The sequence below is a fragment of the Natrix helvetica genome, assembly GCF_964273705.1.
Source record: "Natrix helvetica genome assembly, chromosome: W".
In the NCBI taxonomy this organism is placed as follows: domain Eukaryota; kingdom Metazoa; phylum Chordata; class Lepidosauria; order Squamata; family Natricidae; genus Natrix; species Natrix helvetica.
The window spans coordinates 84,369,131-84,393,008 of record NC_138555.1 but is presented as its reverse complement, the minus strand read 5'-3'; the positions used below and the strand labels follow the sequence as shown (position 1 = coordinate 84,393,008).

The 23,878-nt window shown below is 48.8% G+C and overlaps 1 protein-coding gene across 3 annotated transcripts in view; it reads left to right on the top strand.

Annotated features, from left to right (window-relative positions):
- The first annotated feature begins 5,926 nt into the window (after window positions 1-5,926).
- LOC309400816 (chromodomain-helicase-DNA-binding protein 3-like) overlaps window positions 5,927-23,878 on the top strand; it is a 110,559-nt gene continuing 92,607 nt past the window's right edge. For 2 of the 3 annotated variants that reach the window (XM_081969504.1, XM_081969505.1), the window contains exon 1: window positions 5,927-7,329. In XM_081969504.1, coding sequence (XP_081825630.1) covers window positions 7,011-7,329 — 319 coding nt within the window. In that variant the 5' untranslated portion in view covers window positions 5,927-7,010. The remainder of the gene's footprint in view (window positions 7,330-23,878) is intronic. The other variant, XM_081969506.1, reaches the window with a different exon arrangement.

Genomic DNA, 23,878 nt, shown 5'->3' with positions numbered 1-23,878 from the left:
GATCGCTCGTAAATCATCTGTTTCTGCCATCAAGCATTATAGATTATGGTGCTTTTTATGATCAGTTCCCAGGATTCACAGCTCCAGTATGTTAGACATACATACATACATACATAATTATACACACACACACATACATACATACAAGTACAATGGAGTCCAACATTGTTCTTGCTGAACAAGACGTTTTGCCCCACGTCATGACTATCCTTGCCGCAGTTGTTAAGTGAATCACTGCACTTGTGAAAAATAGGAAGACGATTGTTACGTGAATCCGTCTCCCCCGTCGACTTTGCTGGTCAGAAAGTTGCAAAAGGTACTCACTTGTCCCCAGGACACTGCAGCCGTCATAAATATGAGTCAGTTGCTGAGCATCTGGATTTTGCTCATGCGACCATGGGGGTGCATCAAGAGTCACAGGTGTTTCAAAGGATCCCAGTGGTCACTATTTTCAGTGTTGTCATAACCTCGGATGATCCCTAAAGGAATGGTCGTCAAAGTCTACCCGTGATAACTCTGGATTCAAAATGCAGGTTAAAACCGCACTAAGAGTTTCTAGTCCATAGTGATCCCGAGATACAGCTTGTGTTAGGAAGGCCTGTGGCTTGAGATGTCTCTATTGGATCTCTAATGTGTTTTAAAACAGTGGGTCCTGCAAGATGAGTCTGGGTCTTCTGCTGATGTGCCCCCTTACGACCTGTTGACCTCAACTCCTGGCAGGCAGTTAGGTTGGCAAAGAGCCACAGTTGCCCACCCCTGCCTTAGAGGTTGGTAGTCGGAGAGAGGCCTCTAGGAGCTGTGGAGATCCAGGACTCAGATGCATGCAGACCCCCGGTCCCACAAGGCGGGGCGTGGGGGAACTTCTGTGGAGGGGCAGCCACTGTAAGAGAGCAGGAAAGACTCAAGGAGAATTAAGTCTTCCCCCGGGGATCAGGGAGTTTAACCCTCCTCCGTAAGTGTACAAGTGTGCTGATTGCAAGAGTGTGGTCTGAGGCTACTGGTGTCTCCCCAAGGGAACACTGGGCTTGCCTTCTGCCTCTGCATCCGTCTTCTTGCTTTCTGAGACCACCATTTACAAAGGGGAAAGTGTGGAAATGTGGTGGTCCAGCGTTGCACACACGACTGCCCACCTTGGGGGGGGGGGGAGAGAACACGTGTTTCTGTTTGCAAAGCAACAGAGCAAACAAGAGTTGCTGGTCTGGACCTGGGGGTCTTCAGGGGTGGCATTCTGCTCTACTAGTCCCCTTTGGGGCCACCCTAGTTTGTTTCCTAATCCACTTCCTGTCGTCTCTTGCTCCAAAAACCAGTCAATCGGGGGCTGTGATTGATTCGGTTCCTAGAGAAAACTGCTGGCTGATTTGTGTTGGGGGGGGGGGCATAGAGAAGGGGGATGTTCTCTGAGCCTGCTAAGAGCAGATTGCCAAAGTCCCATCTGGGGGGATAGGCAGAGAACGCAGGGAAACGTCATCTATTACCCCAAAGAAGAAACGTTCTACTCTGTGACTTTAACAATGGAAGGGGGGGGGGGAGACCTTGACCTGGAAGGCCTGCTCTTGATCTGACTTGGCAGAAGGCTGTGACAGGAGCTTCTGTTCCTTCTCGGGTCAACTTTGGCAGCCGCCCAGCAACGAGGCCTCTGTCTCTGCCCTCTGGGTCTGCCCCCTCCCCCAGCCAGAGAGGGAGAGAGAGAGACAGGTGGGCATGGGTCCATTTCCACATAATGCTGGTAAGGCTGTGGCAACATCAGGCCAGCTGTCCTTTTTTCTCCCTCCTTGTTTGGCTCCTGTCTGCGACAGCTGTTAAAAGGGAAAAGAAGGGGGGGGAATCCTAAGTGTGGGTTGTGAAACAAGACTTGAAGGTCGAATATTATCTACAGTTCTGGCAGGCCCCATCACCCCCAGGGAGATTTTCACTTGTACCGAGAACAGATGGGATTGTTGCCATCCATCTTTTGGGGAGGGGGTGGGGGTGGGGGAATGCAACAATCACCCCTCCTAAGAAAGCCTAGGACCTGCTTTCCTTTTCCTTCCAGGGCTGCCTCTCCTCCCACCTGCTCCTGCCTTTAACCCTAGCAAACCCTTTCTTCTCCCATCGGACAGCTGCTTTGCAGAAGAGAAGCATTGGCTGGGGCTTCCTCCTTTTCTCCCCTCCCTCCTTCTGGCCTTTTGCTCCACAGGGGGAAAACGGGTCTTCCAAAAGGATTGTGCTCTGTGGCAGGTTTTGTCATCATCATCAACAACTAATATCCCCGTTATAAAAGAAAAGTACGTCGTTATTTCTCTGCATAGCAAGCTAATCAGCTAAACCAGGGAAACTGTTGGGCCCAGAAGTTTGTTCCAGGGAGAAAGTATGGTATTTTTACCAGCTGCTTAATAACCACAGAGCGCCTGGGCTTAAGGAGCCTGCTGGCAGTGGCAATTGAGGGATCAGGAATGCCTCGGGTATTTCAGATGCAATTGCACAGGCAGCTTAAGCCGGGCGAGGTCTGCAGGGCTGTGGTAGAGGGAGCTTCTCCAGCCGAGCTGTTAAGCCATGTGGGCCCTTGGAGAGCGTGACCTGGAATCACCGGCTGCAGAAGGCCTGGCGGGAGCGTTTAGCGCACTTAACATCCAACCTTCACAAGCAGCTGGAAAGTTATGGCAAGTTTTAAAGGACTGGGCCAAGAGGTCTGGACCTGGAGGCTAAAATCTGGCAGGAGGTGCTGACCTCACGGGATGGATTTGTGACAAGAGGCTGCTCTCTGTGTGATCTTTTGCACGCTGTGCAAGTGTGTCCCGTTCCTCCAGGTTCTCCTTCCATGCTTGAGCAATTGTCAGGGGGGAGGCCTTTGAACACCCCCATGTGCACAACAGGGCAGCAACAGTTCCCTGAAGGGAAGGGCCGGCCTACGATGTGAAGAGGGCCACGTCTTTGGGCCTTTGGAAAGCCAGCCAAGGGGCAGCGTGCTGGGGATAAACGGGTGAAATAAAGGCCATGCGCCGGATCCCTTGATGGGATTCCTGGCATTTGGGACCTCCAAAGGCAGGTGTGCAAAGGAGGACCTTTTCTCCCTTCTCGTCCCTCGCCTTGGACGGGGAGGACCTAAGGGATTGGGCCGGGTTCAGAAAATTGTGGCTTGAACCGATGGGCGAGATGAAGCTCGGAGCTGGTGAAACATCAAATTCAGATGCTGCCGTGCCGATTCAGGCTCCCCCTCTTTCCAGGAGGAAGGGGAGTGATGGTACGTACACTAGAAAGCACATTTCTCAGTCAAAGACTTTGATAGCGTGAAACCTCAAATGCTCTTCTGGAGCACTGGCTTCCAGCATTGCCAGGGAAATGTTTCAACATGAATGAATGGGATTGGCGCCCACTGGCTCCTGGAGGGCTTCAGAGGGTGTTGCGTTAAATGTAAAAGCCACACGGGGGATAACATTCATTTGGCAAACGGTGTCTCCTGCAGGCACAGTTACTCCTCTGTGGACATTTATAACTGGTCTACAGGGGGGAGAAAGCTTAGACTGAGCTTAAGAGTCATAAAAAGAGACAAGAAAAGGTGCTCTGTGATATTTACAGGGGCCTACCTTTTTTTGTCCAATAAAGAGGCTCTTCCCATCCCAGCCAACCAACTGAAGCGAAGGTCCTAGTCTGGATATCATGAAGGGTGATACGGCAGGAATTTAAATATATATGCATATAAAAAAGCTGTACCAATACTGACAAGGTTTTTTTTTTCTGGGCTGTTTGGCCTCATTTTGTACTTTTAGAAAATTGCAGAGGGGGAAAATCTGCAAACGCATAGTCCTCAGAAGTAAATTTGGAGTGCATTTTTGCCACCGCGTCCAGCACGCTACAAAATACTCTGTGTGCTGAAACAGGACTCTTGCTCTGTGGTCCAGTTTCAATAAAGTTGGAATACTTTGAATAAGCCTCATTGTTTCCAGATTTATTATTCTAAGAATCTCCATTTTACATGGGATTACCCTGAGCGAAGGAACATTGTGCTTGTAGATGATTGTTCTGTAAGATCTCTATCCAGCACCGAGCCCTTCTGGGTTTGGAGTATTTTCTTTTTCTAGCTGGAATCCAAGAACCAGGGAGGCTTGGACAAGGACCCCTCTGCCACAAAGGCTGTTAAAGCAGATTTTAAACATTAACACCAATGTGCACCTCGCAGAAACCCTGAGGCTCATAATAGTAGGATCACTCGGCTGTGTTTGCACAATAGGCTTGCCCTGGTTTACTCAATCGGTCCGGTTTTCTGGGTTGGTACACCAAACTTACCAGAAGGGGCTGGATTAATACACGACAAGCTAAAATGTGGCCAACTGACCTATCATTGACAGCGACACGTGGACCCAGGCATAAAATAATTTGAATTTTACCTATCTGAAAGACTACAGAAACAAAACAGGCATGTTAAATCACACTTAAGTTTTTAAATGACCGCGTGAAACAAATTCAAGTAGGGAGAACGTAGCAAAGTTAGCACTCTTTGTGCTCCACAAGTATACTTGAATTTATAGCAGGTTTCTGCCACATAGAGATGGGCCTATTCATTTAAGATGGTACATTTGGCAGGACCAGAGCCCTAGCACACATTTCACTCAGAATATAAGGTTGACCCAAAGCTTGCCCAACGAAGACGCTTCACAGTTCAGTGTTTACTCAGAAATAAATCCCAGTGGTTGTGGAGAGTTGGTCAATGGCTTTATTTTCCTTTCAGGAACATGGTAAGGTCACAGTCCCCTTGAGATTTGTTTATCTGGTGGTGTGCAGCAGCAGTGCCACTAGAGACTTAGGGGCAGCCCCTGTTCCTTCCGTTTTCCTTTGTGGGGATGGTACTTACTTATAGGCAGTGGCCCAGGGCAAATCTGATGCTGTAATTCTCCGATATGCAGGAGACTTTCCATTCGCTACAATCTAAGAGCCAGACAGGAAGAGATGTAGGCCCTTTGCAACTTTCTTGTGAGGTTGGCGGGTAGATTCTTATTACAGATGGGTCTGTTAGCAGGTAAAGAGAAAGATGGAAAAAAGGCGTTTTAAACTCAAGCACACGTCTATTAGGTTTGACAGTAATAATGATGCTGTGTTCCTATTGTTAACTCATTTTGTCTCCATCTTAATTGTATGGGTTTTAGTTGTTTCCCCTGCTGTAAAAAATAGGGTAAGTGGTTTTCAGCCGTAATGGAACAATATCACAAAACAGTCCCAACAAGGGATGCATCAGAAACAAGGTGCTTTTTTGGGGGGAGAGAACCTTACCTTGGAGGCAAAAGTACATGGTTTAATTTTAGACACTCTTGAGTCACATGCAATAATTTAAGTGCCTCGAACTCCTTCCTGGATTGTGTCATGATCACCCCCAAATCCCTGTCAGTTTGGTGATGGCGGAAAGAAATACTTTGTAGTATTTGATCACATTAATTTAATTATGCCTTATAATTTATTTCTGTGGGGCATATCTAACACACTTAAGAGTAACCTGGCATTCAAATTTTATTAAATCTAATATAGCCTCTTTTAAATGCAAAACCTGACCAAAATCATATGCATGCATATTTGTGTCTGCCTGCCTGTATCAAAAGAATCTCATCTGGGAAAACAATAAAATCCCCTTTGTGAATGTGGACAAAAAAAAAAAGATCTTTTAATGAATTGCAGTAATCAGGGAGGGTTTTTTTCTTCTTCTCTTCTTCCTTTCTTGCCCTAGAGGAAAAGGAGAAAAATAAGCCACTCCCTTCTGAAGTATTTAAAGTTAGAGAGAGAGAGAGAGAAAAGGGGGGAGGAAATAAAACTCCCCTATTCTTTTTTTTTCTCCTCTTGTGCTAGTAAAGCAACCATAAGCACACACCAAAGTCATGGGTCTGACTAGTATGGAACTAGTTAACCTTTAACAATTTTATGCTGATGTCATAACTGAGCATGAGTACTGATTAATCCAACCATTTCTCTCTTTCTCTCTCTTCCCTCTCCCCGTAAAAAATATTTTTATTGAGGGAGGTGGGGGTGGGGGGGGGAGAGCCTAAGGAGAGGAGGGGAAAAAAAAAAGAAAGAAATAATTTAGAGCAGCCATCTTTGTTTTATGCAGAAATCTTGTCAGGTTCCCCCCAGTGCCAGGAATGTCTAAATATTGTTCATGACCACAGATCTTGGGCGATTGAAAAGAAAATATCACCACAGCAAGAAGAGGGGGAGGAAAAAAAACCTGCCTTGATCCTGATTATCTTTTCTTTTTTCTTCTTTTTCTTGGCTATTTTGTGTGCCTTTTCTTAAAAAAAAACTGGAGCTGATTCTGACTGCATTTTTTTAAATTTTTATTTTGAAAAGGAAGGGGGGGCATTTCTCTCTCTCTCTTTTTTTTGGAAGCTTAAGGAAGAGGGGGTTAAAATTAAGCCAGCCATTTTGGGTAAATATTTTTTTTCCTCCCCCCCCTTCTTCCTTTCTTCTCCCTTCCTTTCATGGGGGGCACCCCATTTTATCTTTTTTGTTTTTTACCTGGGGGGGGGTGTTTGATTTTTTTTAAAAAGGAAAATAATTTAGAGGCGGCCATTTTTTGCTGCTTTTTTTTTTTTTTTGCTCGGGTGGCAAAATATGATTTTCAACTCCCCACCTCAGAACTGAGGGACCCCCATTTTTTTTAAATCCCCCTGCCTTGCGCGCGCCCCCATTTTTAAAAAAATATTATTATTTCCTTCCTGAAGAGCGTCTGAGGAAGAAACCTTGAAAAGGAAGAAGAAAAGTTGTGAGGGAAAAGAAGAAGAAGAAGAGTCCCGGCCATCGCATGGGACTTCTCCTCGCGCCCCCCTCCCCAATCACCCCCCATACGCCCACCGCCCCCATTTTGGGGCGATTTTTTGGGGGAGGGCGGGGGGCGATGGTTTGAGGGGGGGTCGCTTTTGAGGGAGGGAGCGCGAGAGGCGGGGAAGGGGGGCCGCCGCCGCCCCCCCCTCCATCCCCACCCCACCCCGCCCGTCGGCTCGGCTCCGGTGTTCCCCCACCCATCGGCCACCCCCTCCTCCGGCACCACCATGGCTTCCCCTCTGAGGGAGGACGAGGAAGAGGAGGAGGAGATGGTGGTGTCCGAGCCGGAGGGGGAGGAAGACGAAGAAGAGGAGGAGGAAGAGGAGGAGGAGGAAGAAGACGAAGACGACGAAGAAGCAGCCGCCTCAGCCGCCGCCGCTAGGAACGACAGCCCGGGCGACATCTTCCCGCCCGCCGCCGCCGCCGCCTCAGCAGCAGCCGCAGTCGCCGTCGCCTCAGCGCAGGCGGAGGCTGCCCCGCTGACCCCCGCCGCCGCCTCCTCCTCCTCCTCCACGCCGGCCGCCGGAGGGACCCAAGCGCCGCCAGGTAAATAAACAAACGGCCATTTCGAGAGCTTTTTCCCGCCGCCGCCCCCCCCTTCGTTTCCCCCGCGTGAGGGAAAAGAGCGAGCCCCCCCCCGAGAGAGGGAGGGGGGAAGAGAGAGAGAGAGGGAGAGAGAGAGGGTGAGGGGGGCGGGGCGGCTGTTGGTAAACAAGCAACGGCTTTCGAACGCCGCGGGGCCGGACGGGATGCCCGCGCGCCCAGCGCTGAGGGACCCCCCCGCGTGCGCGCGCCAACCCCCCTCCCTCCCTCCCGCCTTTTTTCTCTCGCGCGCGCGCTCTCGCTCTTCCTTTTACCTCCCCCCCCCCGCGGCTGGATTCCCGGAACAGCCCCCTCCCCCCCCCGCGCGCTTCTGTCTGTCTAATTCTCTCTGTGTCCATATAGTGGTGGTGGGGGGGGAGGGGAGTGTGGACCTTGTGAGGCCAGCTAGACGCCTCTCGCAGGCGGCGGGTGGAAAAGCCCTCCTCGCTTGTGCGCCTGTGAGGGGGGAAGGGAAGGGAAAGGGAGGGGAGTGAGGGGTCACTGCCCCGTCATGAAGTGTGTGAGGGAAGGGAAGGGGGTGAGGGGATCATGGCCCTCAGGAAGGGGTCTGTGAGGGAGGGGAGAAAGGGGGTGAGGGGTCATTGCGCCCCCATGGGGTGAGGGAATCACTACTTCCCCTCCCCCCAAGGGGGTCTGTGAGGGAGAAGAGAGGGGTCATTGCTACCCCTGGAGTATGGGAAGGAGGGGGAGAAAGGATGAGGAGCCGTTGCCACCACCACCACCCCCATGGTGTGAGGGAGAGGGAGAGGGTGAGGGTATCACTGCCCAGAAGGGGTCTATGAGGGAGAAGAGAGGGGTCATTGCTACCCCTGGAGTATGTGAAGGAGGGGGAGAAAGGATGAGGAGCCGTTGCCACCCCCACCCCCCTATGGTGTGAGGGAGAGGGTGAGGGTATCACTGCCCAGAAGGGGTCTATGAGGGAGAAGAGAGGGGTCATTGCTACCCCTGGAGTATGGGAAGGAGGGGGAGAGGGGGAGGGTATCACTGCCCAGAAGGGGTCTATGAGGGAGGGGAGAGGGTGTCATTGCCCTCCTGATGGGGTCTGTGAGGGAGGGGAGGTGAAAGGGGGAGAGGGGAACATTGCACCCCCCCACACATGGAGTGTGTGAGGGAGGGGAAGGGTGAGGGGATCATTGCTGTCCTGAAGGGATCTGTGAGGGAGGGGGGAAAAGGGGGTGAGTGAGGGGTCATTGCTACTCCCCAATGGTGAGGGAGGAGGTGAGGAGATCACTGCTCCCTCAAGGGATCTGTAAGGCAGGGGAGAGGAGAGGGGGAGAGGGGTCATTGCTCTCCCCATGGAGTGTGTGAGGGAGAGGAGGGGATCATCGCCCCCCAAGGGGTGTGTGAAGGAGGGGAAGTGAATGTGGGAGAGGGAGTCATTGCCCTCCCCCCCATGGTGTCTGGGGGTGTCCCTCCCCATTGAGGGATGGAGAAAAAGGGGTCCCTTGGGGCTATCTGGGGGTCCATTTCCTGGTGGGGAGAGCTCCCCATTGAGAGATGGGGGAAAATGGGTCACAGTGTATACATTGAAAAGTAGTGTGTGTGTGCTGGGATGGCTGGGCACTTTTGAGGGGAGGGCAGAGGATGGAGGGGTGCCTGCTAGGAAATGGGGGCTGAGGTGATCTCTGAGGGAAGAGGGAGAGGCCATGACCGTCCCTCCCCCAGTCAAAGTGTCTGGGGACTCACCTTCAGGGCCCACGTGGAGGTGGCACCCATTGTGGGGTGGGGGGAAAAGGGAGCCATATAAGTAGAAAAGGGGGGGCTGGGGTGACAGGGCACTTGAGAGGCCTGTTTGACATGCCGTAGGAAAGAGGGATGTCAGGGTGGGAGTGTCAGGGTGTCTCTGGTGTTTGAGGGGATCATTGCTCCCCTTCACAGTGTCTGGCAGAAGTGGGGGTACTGGGGTGACTGGGCATTTGAGGGCTCTTGGCCTGGTTTTGACATCCCATAGGTTGCAGGAAAGGTTGCCTCTCAGGGAGGGGGGCTGAGGCTGTCGGAGGGAGGGGTAGGGGGAACCACTGCCCCCAACTCACAGTATCTGGGGGCTCGTCTCCTGGGCCTGATGGGGATAGCTCTCATTGCAGGAGGGGGTTGGCCATCCATGGGGGGAGGGGAGGAAAATCAGAGGTCACCTGGGGTGTATACCTAGAAAAGGGGGTGCTGGAGAGATGGCTGGACATTGGAGATCTCTGGCCATGTTTTGCCACCCCATTGGGCAGGAAGAATCCCACTGCAGGCTGAGATGTGGGGGATGAGCAAGGGGTTTCTTATGGAGCTGTGCCCTACTGAACTTGGCCAGACTTCCCTTGACCTGGGCTGGCTGTCCAGCTTATTATGGGCATCTTTTCCTTGCCAGTCCTGGAGATTTAAGGCCTCTGGCCAAGACTTTGCAGTGACCGTAAGAGGAAGAGTTCCGAAATCCAAACACCAGATAAAAATGAATAAAAACCTACCTCCCATACAGGTGTGTATCCTTAAAAGGCCTAACAGGTGTCCGAATCCAATTCACATGAAAAGAGTTTTGTTTCAAGACTTGGCCAAAAATATATATATAAATATATCCTGTGGTCCATCAGGAGTCAGAAGGCAAGCCCATCTGCTCTTTAGAGTAAAAGAGCCTGCCAAAAGGAAAGATTGAGAGGTTTGGAGCCAAACGGGCAACGCTAGGCCAAGCCTCACATAAAAAGAGTAAAAGTCAGCGTGAAAATAATAACCCTTCGAAAACTTTTAAAGGCCGCAATTTTCAAATTGCGTGTTTGGGTAACTATTTTGCCTGTGAAAAGGGTGCAAAAGGGAAATTAATTGAAATTTGTTCAGACAATGTTAGAAGTGATTTCTGGTAGTTCCACTAAAGATATGAAATATATAGATTATAGAGAGTGTCTTCCCTGCAGATATTTAGCAAGGAAATCTACTTATTCTCTTGCTTCTAGTTTTAAGGATAAAGTCAACTTCATGATGTGGTGGCTCAGTAGCTAAGACCCTGAACTTGTCGATCGGAAAGGTCAGCAGTTTGGCGGTTCAAAGCTGTAGCGCCGCATAACAGAGTGAGCTCCTGTTACTTGTCCCAGCTTCTGCCAACATAGCAGTTCGAAAGCAGGTAAAAAATGCAAGTAAAAAAATAGGAACCCCCGTTGGTGGGAAGGTAACTGTTAGTAACAGTTGTTAAGTGAATCTGGCTTTCTTTTGACCTTGCTTGTCCGAAGGTCGCAAAAGGAGCTCACATGGGTCACTATGGTCATAAATATGAGTTGGCAAGAGCCTGAATTTTGATCACATGACCACGGGGAGGTCCCACTTGGCGACGGTGTGAAAAATGGTCATGTGTCACTTTTTTCAGTGGTGGTGTAACTTTGAATGGTCCCTAAATGAATGATTGTAAGTCGAGGTCTACCTGTATTGTGCGATGTGCTTCTTTATTATCTGTCTGCCGGGGTGGCGTTACACTGTCACGGGTAGGCAGTGCCATTCTCCTCTCCCCCCCTTCTTTTTTTATAACACACGGTTAGCTTACAGAAATGGTTGGCTTATCGATTTGTTGTTTGGTTGATGGCTAGAAAAGTCACCAGGGTAGCTTTCCCGATTACAGCCCCCGCGGAAGGCTAGCGCCTTGATGCGTATCCGTCTGGGTGTGTATATAAATATATATACACACACGCTAATGTGGATGTGCCAGACAACACGTTGATTATTTAATTATCTGTACATTGATGGGCTCTTCCCACGTGGCTTTAGCTGGGCCCTGTGACTGGCAGGCACCCATAGGAGGGGGCTCTTCAAAAGAGGAAAAATGGATTGCCCCTTCCCAGTTGTCCTGCCTTTGATTTAATGGTGGGCCTCCATAGATAATTCGCCACGGGATCCTGTAGACTTACCAGAAGCTGATCTATAGCGTTGTAGTCTCCCCTTCTTTCCTTGGGTTGTTGGGTCATGGATGGCATCCATCGTTCCAGACTCTGGAAGAAAACCTGCGCTCAGAATTTAAAATAAAAATAAAAAATCTGTATTTAGCAGTAGATCTTTTGCTTTTGCGACAAGTTGGTGTTGCGGCTGGCAAGGGCCCCCCTTCCTTGTTGGCGACGTTTCCATTCTACAATCCAGTCTCTATTATGTATTGGGTCTCTCTTGTTTACTGGAATGAAAGCAGAAACTCTTAACGTAACTCCTAAAACACAAATCCGAAACACCGTGTAAATTAGGTAGCAGTTCCGGTAACTGGTGGGATGACTCTGCTGGGTCCCCCATTATCCGGCAGTGTATTGGGCTTCCTTGTTCGTAATGCTTAGCACTTTCCAACCGCTGATCTCGCTGTAGAAGCAAATGATAAATGCAAACTTTTACATTTTGGTCTTTTTTTTAAAAAAAAGAAAGAAACCTCAGTCCTTCGATCATGTTTTATAATGGCTTCTTAGTGGCCTGCCTCTAGGGGAAGTGCGATTATTGCTGAGACCACTCAAGCACAAGGACTGAGAATGGAGGGAGGTAGGATGCAAGCCATAAGAAGGGATGTGTTAGGGTACTAAAGTATAAAGGGACTTAGAAAAAGACTTGAAAAAAAAGGGGGGAGGGATTTTGGCCCTCTCAGGAGGATAAAAAAGGAAGGGGGGGCAGCTGCTGAGAGAAGATGGAAGGATAGGAACAGGCGATGAGGAAAAATAAGAACTTTTTCAGTCTGTAGAGATTCTCCGTCCTCCAGATCATGGTTGTCCCAAAGGTGTTTTTTTTCAGGAGGCAATCTTGTTTTTTTCTTTTGAAGCTTCTCATCCACGAAGCTTCTTCAGCTCTGACAGGATAGTGGATAAAAACTAATAGGACGGATCAACCCTTCCTTTCCCCACCGTCCTGTCAGAAGCTGAAGAAGCTTCTTGGATGAGAAGCGCAACGTCTTCAAAAGAAAAAAAACAACCAAGAGAGTCCAGTGGCCTCCTGAAAAAAAGGCACCACTGGGAGCTTTTCAGTCCCGTCTCTGCCACGGTGTGCAACCTCAGCTGGACAGTTGACCTAAGGAAGGGAGGACGACCTCTATAGCCAGTAAAGCGAGGATTGAGGGCTAGCAGGAATGGCTTTTATGTCTCCAGGCCAGGCCAGTTACATCGATCGAAGAGCCCTTGGAGATCCCATCGCTGTGTTTTGGGGGAAGTCATGGGAGTGGGCATAGCAGCATCAGAGGATTAGACTGGGCAAATGTTATTCTCATTCCCAACACGGGGAAAAAAGAGCCAGCTGTCTCTGCCCTCGTCTGCTTGTTGACACCAGGCGAAACTCAGATTATGAAGGTGTTCAGTTGTGAATATTTAGGAAACAGTGCAGGCATTTATCAAGCTAAATTCTACTAGTTTAGCTGGCCGTAGGGATGGTTCTTAGAAAGAGAGGATGGCAAAAGAAGGATCAAAGTTGGTTGAAAAAAAGTATACCCAGCGAATCCCGGTAATGCTCGATTTAGGGTGCAACAGTTGAGCCCAACATTTCTGAATGTCGCTAATTGAGTTTTGCCCCATTTGACAATGTTGTTAAGTGAATCACTGCAGCGGTTAAGTTAGTAACCCAGTTGTTAAATGAATCCGGCTCCCCCGTGGACTTTGGCTTGTCAGAAGGTCACTAAAGGGGAATCGCGTGACCCCGGGACACAGCAACCGTCATAACTACGAGTCAGTTGCTGAGCGTCTGAATTTTGAGCACGACACCCTGGGGATGCTGCAATGGTCCCAAGTGTGAAAAATGGTTGTAAATCCCTTTTTTCACAGGTGTAGCTTTTGAACGGTCACTAAAGGAGTGGTTGTAAGTCAAGGGCTTACCTGTACAGGTGACTGGATCAGGCTCCAAGGAGGGATTGAGTGGGGCTCGGTCCTAGATTCTTTGCTGCTCAACATATTTGTTGGTGAGTTAGAAAATTCCAAATTTTCAGATGACACAAAACGTGTGTGGGGTGTGTGTGTGTGTGAGGGGGTGGCAAGCATCTTAAAGGACCCCATCGAGATTTGGAAAGGCCTTGTTAAGCAGGAGTAGTGAGACAATCCACCAAGTGAATTTGAACAGGGGCAAACATAAAATCCTACATTTAGGAAAGAGGAAAGGCCCGAGTATGAGTTTATGAAAGTAGAGCTGGTGCCAAAAATGAGTTTTAGGAATCGGATTCTTTTTTGTGAACAGAATCAGGGTGTTAAGAGACTTCTACGCGCAATAGGGGATGCTTTACGCTGCTTAAAAGTTTTCCCTCCCTTTGGTTTATGAAAGTAAAAAAGCTACATTAAGTCTGTAATATTTTGACGTACGGTAGTGTATTCGGAAAGAACGAAATGCCCGTTTTGTGGTGGTTGCGTTATGTGCTTTGCAACTTTGCCCCCGTCACTGCTGTTGGGGCCATGAAATCTTACCTGCTAAGCAGCGAAACTTCTGACTGACTTCTCTAGATTGTGAGATTGTGTCCCTGGCTCCTCTGAAGCTAAGAGAGCTAGTTATTTCTTTGTTAGATTTCGATCCTGCCTTTTTGCTTGTGAGGTGCGCAAGATGTTTCCCCCCCTCCCATTTCCCCCCATCAACAGCAACCTTGTGAAGTAGGATGGGATGAGAGGGAGCGGGATTGCCCCAAAGCCGCTCAGGGAGCTTCCAAAAATTTGTGGAGAGGGGCAGCTTGAGCCTGCATCTATGACATGGCCCATAGAGGGGAAATTGGGGCTTTGAATTTAGCCCCAAAGCTGCGTTTTACTATCTCCCAAGGGAGGAGATGATTTTTAAGGCATTGTCTGCTTCAACTGGAGTCACTTGCTGGCCTCATCCTGGAAACGTCATCGTTTATTTTAGTCGGTTTTTGAAGCTGCCTCTCAGGTGGCAGGTCCCGCGGGCAAATTAGGAGGCTATAGAAATATGCAAAGAGTGGCTAAAACTTTTTGAGGAAGGGGGTGGGATAAGGAAGGCGAGGACAATAGAAAGAAAGGGAAGAGGGAAGGGCAATGGAAAAGAGGAAAGAAAAGGAAAGACGAAAGAGGGAGGGAAAGGAAGAAAAGGAAAAGGGAAATAGGAAAGGGGAAAGGAAAGAGGGAAGGGGGTGGAAGAGGGCCAAGAAGCAGAGCCTCTCTAAGGGATGGCACTTCAGAAGAAAGAAAGTTGGTATAAGAGGAGAGAGAGAAGGCGGAGTAAGGCCCCTGGGCAAAGGGTGGACGGGACCTGAGAGGAGATTTTCTTTTTTAAAAAAGTGCCCGCCAGTGTTTTAAACAAATTGCAGGCGGCCCCAACACAGCCCTAGAGACACTTAAAACTGGCCTCTGCTCCGATTTTTCCCAAGCTGCCACTTAATTCTGGACACTCCTTTTCCCTCTGCGGTCTCTTGCCTCCCCACCCCAGCATGTACATCTCTTCCCCCTCCCTCCTTCGCAATGCCCAAAGGCCTGGGAATCCCGGTGCCCTGACCTCACCCAGCTTGTAAGGGCAGAGTTTGCAAACCGGCGGGGGTGGGAGGGTCTGTCATTCCCCCCCCCCCCCCCCCGGCAGGGCTCCTTGTCAAGGGATGCTCTTGTGGTCTGCTAACCGCCTGGAAGACAAACACCCCCCCTGCTCCCCCCCCCTTTCCTGTTCTCAGCAACAGGCTGGAATTGACAGCTGGCTGTCAGGCTCCTTTCGAAAGCCCCTCGGCTGCTTTCCTCTTCCCCTTCGACGGTGGTGGAGAAGGCGCAGAGTTTAGAAAGGTCCCAGCTCGCTTCCCCCCCCCCCATGCACGCAATGGGACAGATTTTTGAAGACAAAATCGAGCCTTCCCTTCCCCCCTCCATCCATAAATCTTCCCCGTGTCACCAAATAGGCATTTCCCCCCCCCCCCACTTCTCCTTACCCTTCCCTTCCCCTGCACGACTTTTTTTTTTTAAAAAAAATATGTATTTATCCTCACGATTAAGATTTCTCACTAATGGAAATGGCTGTTATTCTCTCCGCCATTAACTGTCATAGATAAAAAAGGGCCCGTTCTTTTATTATTATCATCAGTTATTTTGCTTTTCAAATTGGCTGCCCAGTTTTTCTCCCCCCCCCCCTCTTCCTTTTTAGTATTAACTTGAAACACATAAAACGCTGTTTGTCTAAGTAGGCTTGGTTTATTATAATTTGCAGTTATGGCTACTCATCTGCATTCCTTCTCTCTCTCTCTCTCTCTCCCCTCCCCTTCCCATTTCCTCCCCAAATCCTTTGTTAGCTTTATATAATATATATTTTCAAGGTAGGGAGTAGAAATATCACGTGTGTGGAAAATTCTAGTTGATTGCCTGCCAAATATAAGAATCTTCTGCGCATGTGTGCCAATATTATGATTAGAAATGGGGGGTGGGGGTGGGGGTGGAGAAGCAGGGGGAGCAAGAAAGCGTGGAAGAAGTAGGCAGAAAAAAAAAAGATTGATAGATGAATTAGAAATTGACAAGAGTTGTGAGGGAGGGGGCGTCTGGTTTAAAAACCCTATCCTGATGTATTTCGGGGGCCCCTCCTCTGCTATTTGTCAATCCCATCCCATCAGAAGCGGAAGGAAGGTGGCGTTGTAAGAGGGGGAAATGCAACAAGGTGAAGCTTCTTTGGAGGATTCAAGAGATAAATGTTGTATTGTCAGAAGGAGCTAGGGTTGGGCCAGAGGCAAAAAATAATAATATGTAATATGGGGAAAGGGGGAGGGAGGGGAAGTGGAGGATGGTGGTGGGGTGGAATGTCATCCTTGCACCCCTTATTCATGAAGTTGAACGGGTTTTTTGTTTTCTTTTTTGTTGGAGTCGAGAAGGGGGCGACAAGCTTCCATTTATCTGCAAGATGCTTTGTTGTGTGTGTGCGTGTGTGTGTGTGTGTGTGTGGCTTTTTTTTATAACAGCATAATAATACTTGCTTGGCTGAGCAAGGATTGTATTGTAAATGCTTCCCATGCGTCCTCTCCCCTCCCCCTTTCTCCCTTCCCCATTTGAGAGGATGCCTGCAATGGAGCATTGGTTAAGCCCAATGCCTGCCTGAACCCCTGCTTTTAATCGGGGAGGGGGGGAATAGATTATCCCCCCCCCAATTGCCTTGTGAGCAGAAAAGCAAGCCCCTGTGGCAAGGGGGAGAGCCCACGCGTCGTATCTCGGCTCTTTGACAAAGAGAGGAGGGTGGGCGTGTGTGTGTGGGGGAAAGAGAACCGGGTCTGAAATAGGACCAGGGGATTGGGCACACAATGCCAGTGTCTACCCGCAGGCCCGATTTAGGAGTCTATTTTAGAGTTTGGCAGGCTTTATCGACGGAGGGAGGCTGGCGTTGGTTGGCAGGAGCGAAGCCGTTGGGATATAAAGCGATCAGGTTGGGTCGAAAAAGGCTGGATGGGTACCAAGACCCGTCACTCGCTCTGTTGACCTACCGCGGGTGGGCACAGCCTTCTCTTTCCCCTGCCCCACTCACGCCGCCTTCCTCCTCCCTCCTCCTCCTCCTCCTGCCCGCCTTCCTCCCATCTGTTTAATCTTTTGACCCGAAGGGACTCCCCCTGCGGGAGCACTTTAGCCTCCCGCCGTCCCGTTTAGCCTGCGACCTCTTCGGCAGTGCGGTTGGCGCGGGGAGCCAATTAGTGCCAGCTGTGATTTATACAGGAGCTTCTGTGTGTGTCCTGTGGGTTAGGGAGGCAGGGTGGAAGGAACAGGAGCGGTTGGCGATGGAGGGGCGGGCAAGGGCAAGGCGTAAGACACCCCCCCTCCCCTCCGACAACACATTGTGTTGTAGGTCATCCAGCAGACACGGGGTGGCAGCGACTCCCGGCTGCCCTGATGGGCTCTCTGTCGCAGCGTTGAAGGCTTTTATTTTTGTACTTCCTGTGCCGTCTGTCTGGGCTGGGACTCATCCATCACTGCCAATTGCAGGGATTTATCTGGAAGGGGGCTAGTCTGGGCTGCCAGCGTGGGCCAGATCCAGCCATTAAGCACCGCATGACGTGACTTTGAGACGCCCCCCCCCACCCCCCGGGAAGCGAAGCCAGGAAACGTCCCTGGTGACTTTGTGACAACCCTTTGGGGAGGGAGGACTCTTTTAAATTGCAAAAGACATCGAAAAGTCTGTTTGTGGTGCTTTTTGGGGGTGGGGGTGGGTGGGAGAGTGACTTTGGAGCCTCGATGTATTGATCCTCGCGGGGGTCTGCTGTGCGAGGGGAACGGTGACGGCGGCCTCCTTCCAACCGAACGGATCAGGAAGCCGCCCCACGCGCTCATTTTTCTCTGAGGGGGGTTGTAAGTTAAGGATGAAAATACTTAAAGAAGTTGATATAGGGTCCCTCCTGCTTGAGCAGGGGGTTGGACTAGAAGACCTCCAAGATCCCTTCGATCCCTTCCAGCTCTATTCTGATTGCATATTTGTCTGAAATAGTATATAGGGCCTCCTGCTTGAGCAGGGGGTTGGACTAGAAGACCTCCAAGGTTCCTTCCAGGTCTATTCTGATTACATATTTGTCTGAAATAGTATATAGGGCCTCCTGCTTGAGCAGGGGGTTGGACTAGAAGACCTCCAAGGTTCCTTCCAGCTCTATTCTGATTGCATATTTGTCTGAAATAGTATACAGGGCCTCCTGCTTGAGCAGGGGGTTGGACTAGAAGACCTCCAAGATCCCTTTTCAGTTACATATTTGTTTGAAATGGCCTAGGGCCTCCTGCTTGAGCAGGGGGTTAGACTGTAAGGTCCCTTCCAGCTCTATTCTGATTGAGTCATTGATTGAAATAGAGGCAGTCCTTGACTTACAACGTTGGTTTAGTGACCGGAATTAACAACGGCACTGAGAAAAGTGGCTTTTATGACCGTTCTCCCACACCTGCGATCCTTGCAGTGTCCCCACAGTCCTGTGACCATAATTGAGGCAGCTGGCAACTGGCTCCGGTTTCGGACGGTTGTAGCGTTTCCTGGGGGGGGTCACGGGATCCCCTTTTGCAAGCTCCTGACCCACAAAGTCAATGGGGAAGCCAGATTCACTTAGCGACCGTGTGACTAACTTCACTTAACCACCGTGGCAAGAAAGCTTGTAAAAAGAGGCAAAATCTGCTTAGCAATGTTCTTGCTGAACAATGGAAATGTTTGATTCCAATGAGGTCGTAAGTCGAGGACTGCATGTGTCTTTATGTCAAATAGATTCTTTTACTACCAGGCAACACAATGGGGACAGAACTGGTTTTTCTTTCTTTCTTGATAGTTGGTGGTAACTCAGATTGCCGGGATTCAGTGCTGAATTTTGGGGCCACGATCCCCAATATTTTGGGGGCTGCAGGAGAAGAGTTTGATCACCTTGACAAGGTGATCAGTTCCTGATTCAAAGAACGGGACGTGCAATTTAAAATGCGAAATAAAAGTTGGGACTTTTGAGCCTTCCTGGTACGTAACTTTCTGGGTTTGAATTAGAGTTAAAATTAGAATCACAGAGTTGGAAGGGGCCTTGCAGGTCTTCTAGTCCAACCCCCTTGTCAGGGAGGAAACCCTAGACCATTCCAGACAAATGGTTCTCCAAACTCTTCTTAAAACCTTCCAGTGATGAAGCACCCACAACCTCTGGTGGCAGGCTGTTCCACTGGTTAATTATCCTCACTGTTAGGAAGTTTCTCCTTCATTCCAGCTTGCTTCTCTTTGGAGAATAGCTCGACTCCCTCTTCTTTGGGGCAGCTCCTTAAATATTGGAAGACTGCTATAATGTCACCCTGAGTCCTTCTCTTCATTAAACTAGACAGCCCCAGTTCCATCAACCATGGTTTCCTGCCTAAGCAGGGGGTTGGACTAGAAGACCTCCAAGGTCCCTTCTAACTCATTCTATTCCATTCTGTTCCGTTCCGTTCTATTATATGGGCATTAAGATCTCTTTTATGCTCAACTGATGGAGTAGAGATGAGATGGGATCCTTCTCATTTTGGGCTGATTACAGATGGGTCTTTGCTTCGTTTAGATTCTAGATCGGGATCTCCAAACTTGGCAACTTGTGGACTTCAACTCCCAGAATTCCCCAGCCGGCATGGGGGAAGCCTGGGAATTGAAGTCCACAAGTCTTTCAAAGTTTGCCAAGTTTGGAAACCCCTATTCTAAATTAAGACTTGTGTAGTAATTTTACACGAGATATATAAATAGAATATATCTGCTGAACAAAACTCTGCATTAGCAACAGGAAGAGCATCCGGCCATTAAAACACTGCTAGCTCTGCTCAGTTGCCCAGACTCCATCCCGCAAGGGATTATGGCGTCGTTAAATGAAGATGATGATGATATAAATAGTCCTCAATTTATGACTGGTTGTTTAATGAACGTTTGGGTTCATGGCTCAGAAAGGATGATTTTAGGCTTGTAAAGCGTTCCTCATCCTTAAAATCACACACACACACACACACACACACACACACACACACACACACGGACATGACCCCATGTTTGTTGCTTGGCGACCAGTTTCACATTTACGATTTTTGCAGTATCCCACAGCCCCGTAACTCCCATTTGTGATGCTCTTTTGCCAGTTTCTGACATTTCGGAGAATAGGTTCACACTTAACGACTGTGTGATTTGCTTAACTACTCTGTGCCTCGGACTTATGACTTTTGATTCTCTTAACGACCTCTGTAAAAAAAATGGGTCCAGTCATATGGTCGCCTCAACTTTTAAATGCCTTTGCCATGACGGCTTATGGCAGGATCTCCGGTCCCAACGGTAGTCATAAGTCAAGAACTACCTGTAGAAAGAATTCTGGCCGGCGTGTAATGGAGACCAGCGGTCATATTTCTCCTGTATATAATGTCATATTCCCCGCAGGCGGTGAATTAGCACATCAGGGCTTAGTCGTAATTTATCTTGCGTTCCAGTTTAACGCGGGAGATACCCAGGACTGTGATCAGCCGGTCCCTTGCTTTAAATCACTTAGGTAAATTAAATACAGCGTGATCTCATCCGTGGGTCGATTTCAACTCCCAGAATTCCCCAGCCGGCTTTCAAAACTCACTTTAACAACTTCTCTCGCTTAGCAATGGACATTTTGCGCTTGATTCTGGGTCGTAAGTCAAAGGGTTCTCCCCCCCCCCCCCCCCCCGAGGTAACTGGACTTGGTTTTTCCTTGAAGATGTTTCTCTTCTCATCCAAGAAGCTTCTTCAGCTCTGTCCTAAGTCAATGGAGATTCTCCATCATCCAGGGGATGGTGGTTCCAAAGATGCTTTTTCCAAAGGCAACTGAACTTTCGTGGGTTTTTTTTTTTGCTTGAAGAGGTTTCGCTTCTCATCCAAGAAGCGTCCTCGGTTCTGAATGAATGGTGGAGAATGGAAGGATTTATATTTATATAGGATGACGGCAAGGAATATAAATCCTTCCATTCTCCACCATTCGTTCAGAACTGAGGAAGCTTCTTGAATGAGAAGTGAAACCTCTTCAAGCAAAAACTTTAAAAAGTCCAGTTGCCTCTTGAAAAAGCACCTGATCACCAGCTGGACCATGAAAGGAGAAGGAGAGAACTAAAAGAAAAGTTAATTTTTATCTAGCATGCCATATTTGATTTTTAAAAAATTAATCTAGGTTTATTTACAGGTAGTCCTCGACTTAGCAACAGCTCATTTAGTGACCGTTCAAAGTTACAATAGTTATTATATTCACTCTCCTAGATATATATCTCTTATGAAATAATATCAGATTTCATTGTTTTTCTGGCTTTACCTTGTCTTTGTCCTGGCCAGGCTTTTTGGGAACACAGGCAGTCCTCGACTTACAACAGCTCACTTAGTGACCGTTCAAAGTGACAACAGCACTGAAAAAAAGGGACTTACAACCGTTTTCCCCACTTACGACCGTTGCAGCATCCTCTGTGGTCACGTGATCAAAATTGAGATGCTTGGCAACTGGTTCCTATTTATGACGGTCGCAGCATTCTGGGGTCACGCAATCCTCCTTTGTGACCAGCAAAGTCCATGGGGAAGCTGGATTCACTTAACAGCCGGGTTACTGATTAGTGTACATTCAAAGTGACAAATATTCTATTTTCTATTCTGTTCTATTTTCTATTCAGTGCTGTTCTATTAATATTCTATTCTGTTCTATTCATTTTCTATTCTATTCTATTCATTTTCTATTCTATTCTGCTCTGTTCTATTCATTTTCTATTCTGTTCTATTTTATATTCTGTTCTATTCTATTCTGCTCTTCTTTTCTATTCTTCCTCATTCTGTTCTGTTCTATTCTATTCCATTCTATTTTTCCTCATTCTATCCTGTCCTGTTCTATTCCAATTCTATTAATTCTGTTCGATTCTATATTCTGTTCTATTCCACTCCACGCCATTCTGTTCTATTCTGTTCTAAATTCGAACTGTGGTCCTATGTGAAGGACTGCCCTGTATTTCCAACGGATCAAAGCAGTGCCTGTGTCATGCCTGGTGATGGTGAACTCAGCCGTCGGCTTTTAAGAGTGTGTCACCTGGCTGTGCTCCCTTTGAACCTCGCCTCGAACCTGTCATGGGAATCGAACCTGAAAGACCCATCATGCAGAGAGAAGCCGTTTACCTTTGCGTGACTTTTCTGACTGCATGAAAAGCCAGACGTTCAGCCAAGGCAGCATGCGTGGTTTTCAGAGGTCTTGTTTGGATGGGTGGATAGGTAGGCAAAAAGATTGAATGGAGGCTTAAAGGTTTTCGGAGAAAGTCGCGGGCGCAAAACAGCACTTTAAAATCCAGCAATCATTTGTCTAAAACCGACGCGCCCCCTAAATGCCCGCGGGATGGTCAGCTGTCCCGTAAGGATCACGGTTGACTCGGCTGTTGAACCCAAATGGGAAAAGGGCCCCTGTCTGTCTCCCAGGAATTTGGAACATAGAATCCTAGGGCTAGAAGGGGCCTCAGAGGTCCTGTAGTCCAACCCCCTGTACAAGCCGGAGAACCTACGGGAGTATTCCTCAACTTACGACCACGATTGAGCCCCCTATTTCTGTCCCTAAGTGAGACAGCTGTTAGGTGAATTTTCCCTCATTTTACAACCTTTCCTGCCCAAGGTGTTAAATGAATCTCTGCCGTTGTCAGATGAGTGAAAAGGGTGTGAAGTGAACCTGTCTTCCTTTTGCTTGTCCGAAGGTTACAAAAGGGGATGATCACATGACCCCAGAACATCATAAACACGAGTCAGTTGCCAAGCGGCTGAATTTTGATCACGTGACCATGGGGACACCATGGTAGTTGCAAGTGCGAAATACGGTCATAAGTCACTTTTTTTCAGTGCCGTTGTAACGGTCATTGTCTATGGAGCTTCTCAGTCATCCAGGTCATGGATGTCCCAAAGGTGCTTTTTTCAAGAGGCAACTGGGCTTTCCGGGTTTTTTTTCCCTGGAAGACGTTTCTCTTCCCATCCAAGAAGCTTCTTCAGTTCTGACTGCATGGTGAGGAAGGATTGATACTCCTGGCAGACAGCTGGTCATTTGCATCCTTTTTAGAGGGTCATTAAGGCCACTTGGAGTCCCAAAGGTGCTTTTTTCAAGAGGCAAGTGGACTTTCTGTTTTTTTTCTTTTCCTTTGAGGACGTTTCGCTTTTCATCCGAGGAGCTTCTTTGACTCTTGACTGGACGGTGGTGGGGAAGGGAAGGATTTCATTTCCTTTCAGCTTGCAGACAGCTGGTCATTTGCATCCTTTTTGGAGAGTCGTTGAAGCCACTTGGAGTCCCAAGTGCCGCTTTTTTCACGAGGCAACTGGACTTTCTGGGGTTTTTTTCTTTGAGGACGTTTCGCTTTTCATCCGAGAAGCTTCTTAGGCTCTGACAGGATGGTGGGGAAGGATTGATACTCCTTGCAGACAGCTGGTCATTTGGATCCTTTTTAGAGGGTCCTTGAGGCCACTTGGAGGTTTGTCTGTGTCCTCAGGGTCCCCTGAGTGATGCAAAGGGGTGTGGAGCCGCCTTGGAACTGCTGAAAGGATACAGACAAACCTCCAAGTGGCCTCGAGGACTCTCTCAAAGGATGCAAATGACCAGGTGTCCGCAAGGAGTATAATATATAAATCCTTCCTTTCCCCACCACTGTCCAGTCAGAGCCGAAGAAGATTCTCGGATGAGAAGCAAAACGTCCCCAAAGAAAAAAAACAAACCAGAAAGTCCAGTTGCCTCTTGGGAAAAAAAGCACCTTTGGGACTCCAAGTGGCCTCAATGACCCTCTAAAAAGAACGCAAATGACCAGCTGCCTGCAGGGCGCATAAATCCTTCCCTTTGGTTTTGTTAAGCGGTGACAGCAGGTGATGGATGGGCGCTTCCGATTTTGGGGGTGTGGGGGAAAACCTTCCCAATGTTGACACTCGGCTGGGGGACGCCCCACATTAATCACAGCCGGGTTAACGGCCGAGGCTCCCTTGCCCATTTTGTCTTGTTGAGGCGGCTGAGAAATCGCTCGAGGGGGCTCCGAGAGTCTCTGGAGCATCTAATTACCGCCGAGGTAGAGGTAGCTGTCCTGCGATATTAATCGAGTCGGTTCGGCTGCCCGTCGATACAGAGCTTCCCTCCGTCCACGGAGGGGAAGAGCGGGAGGTTACA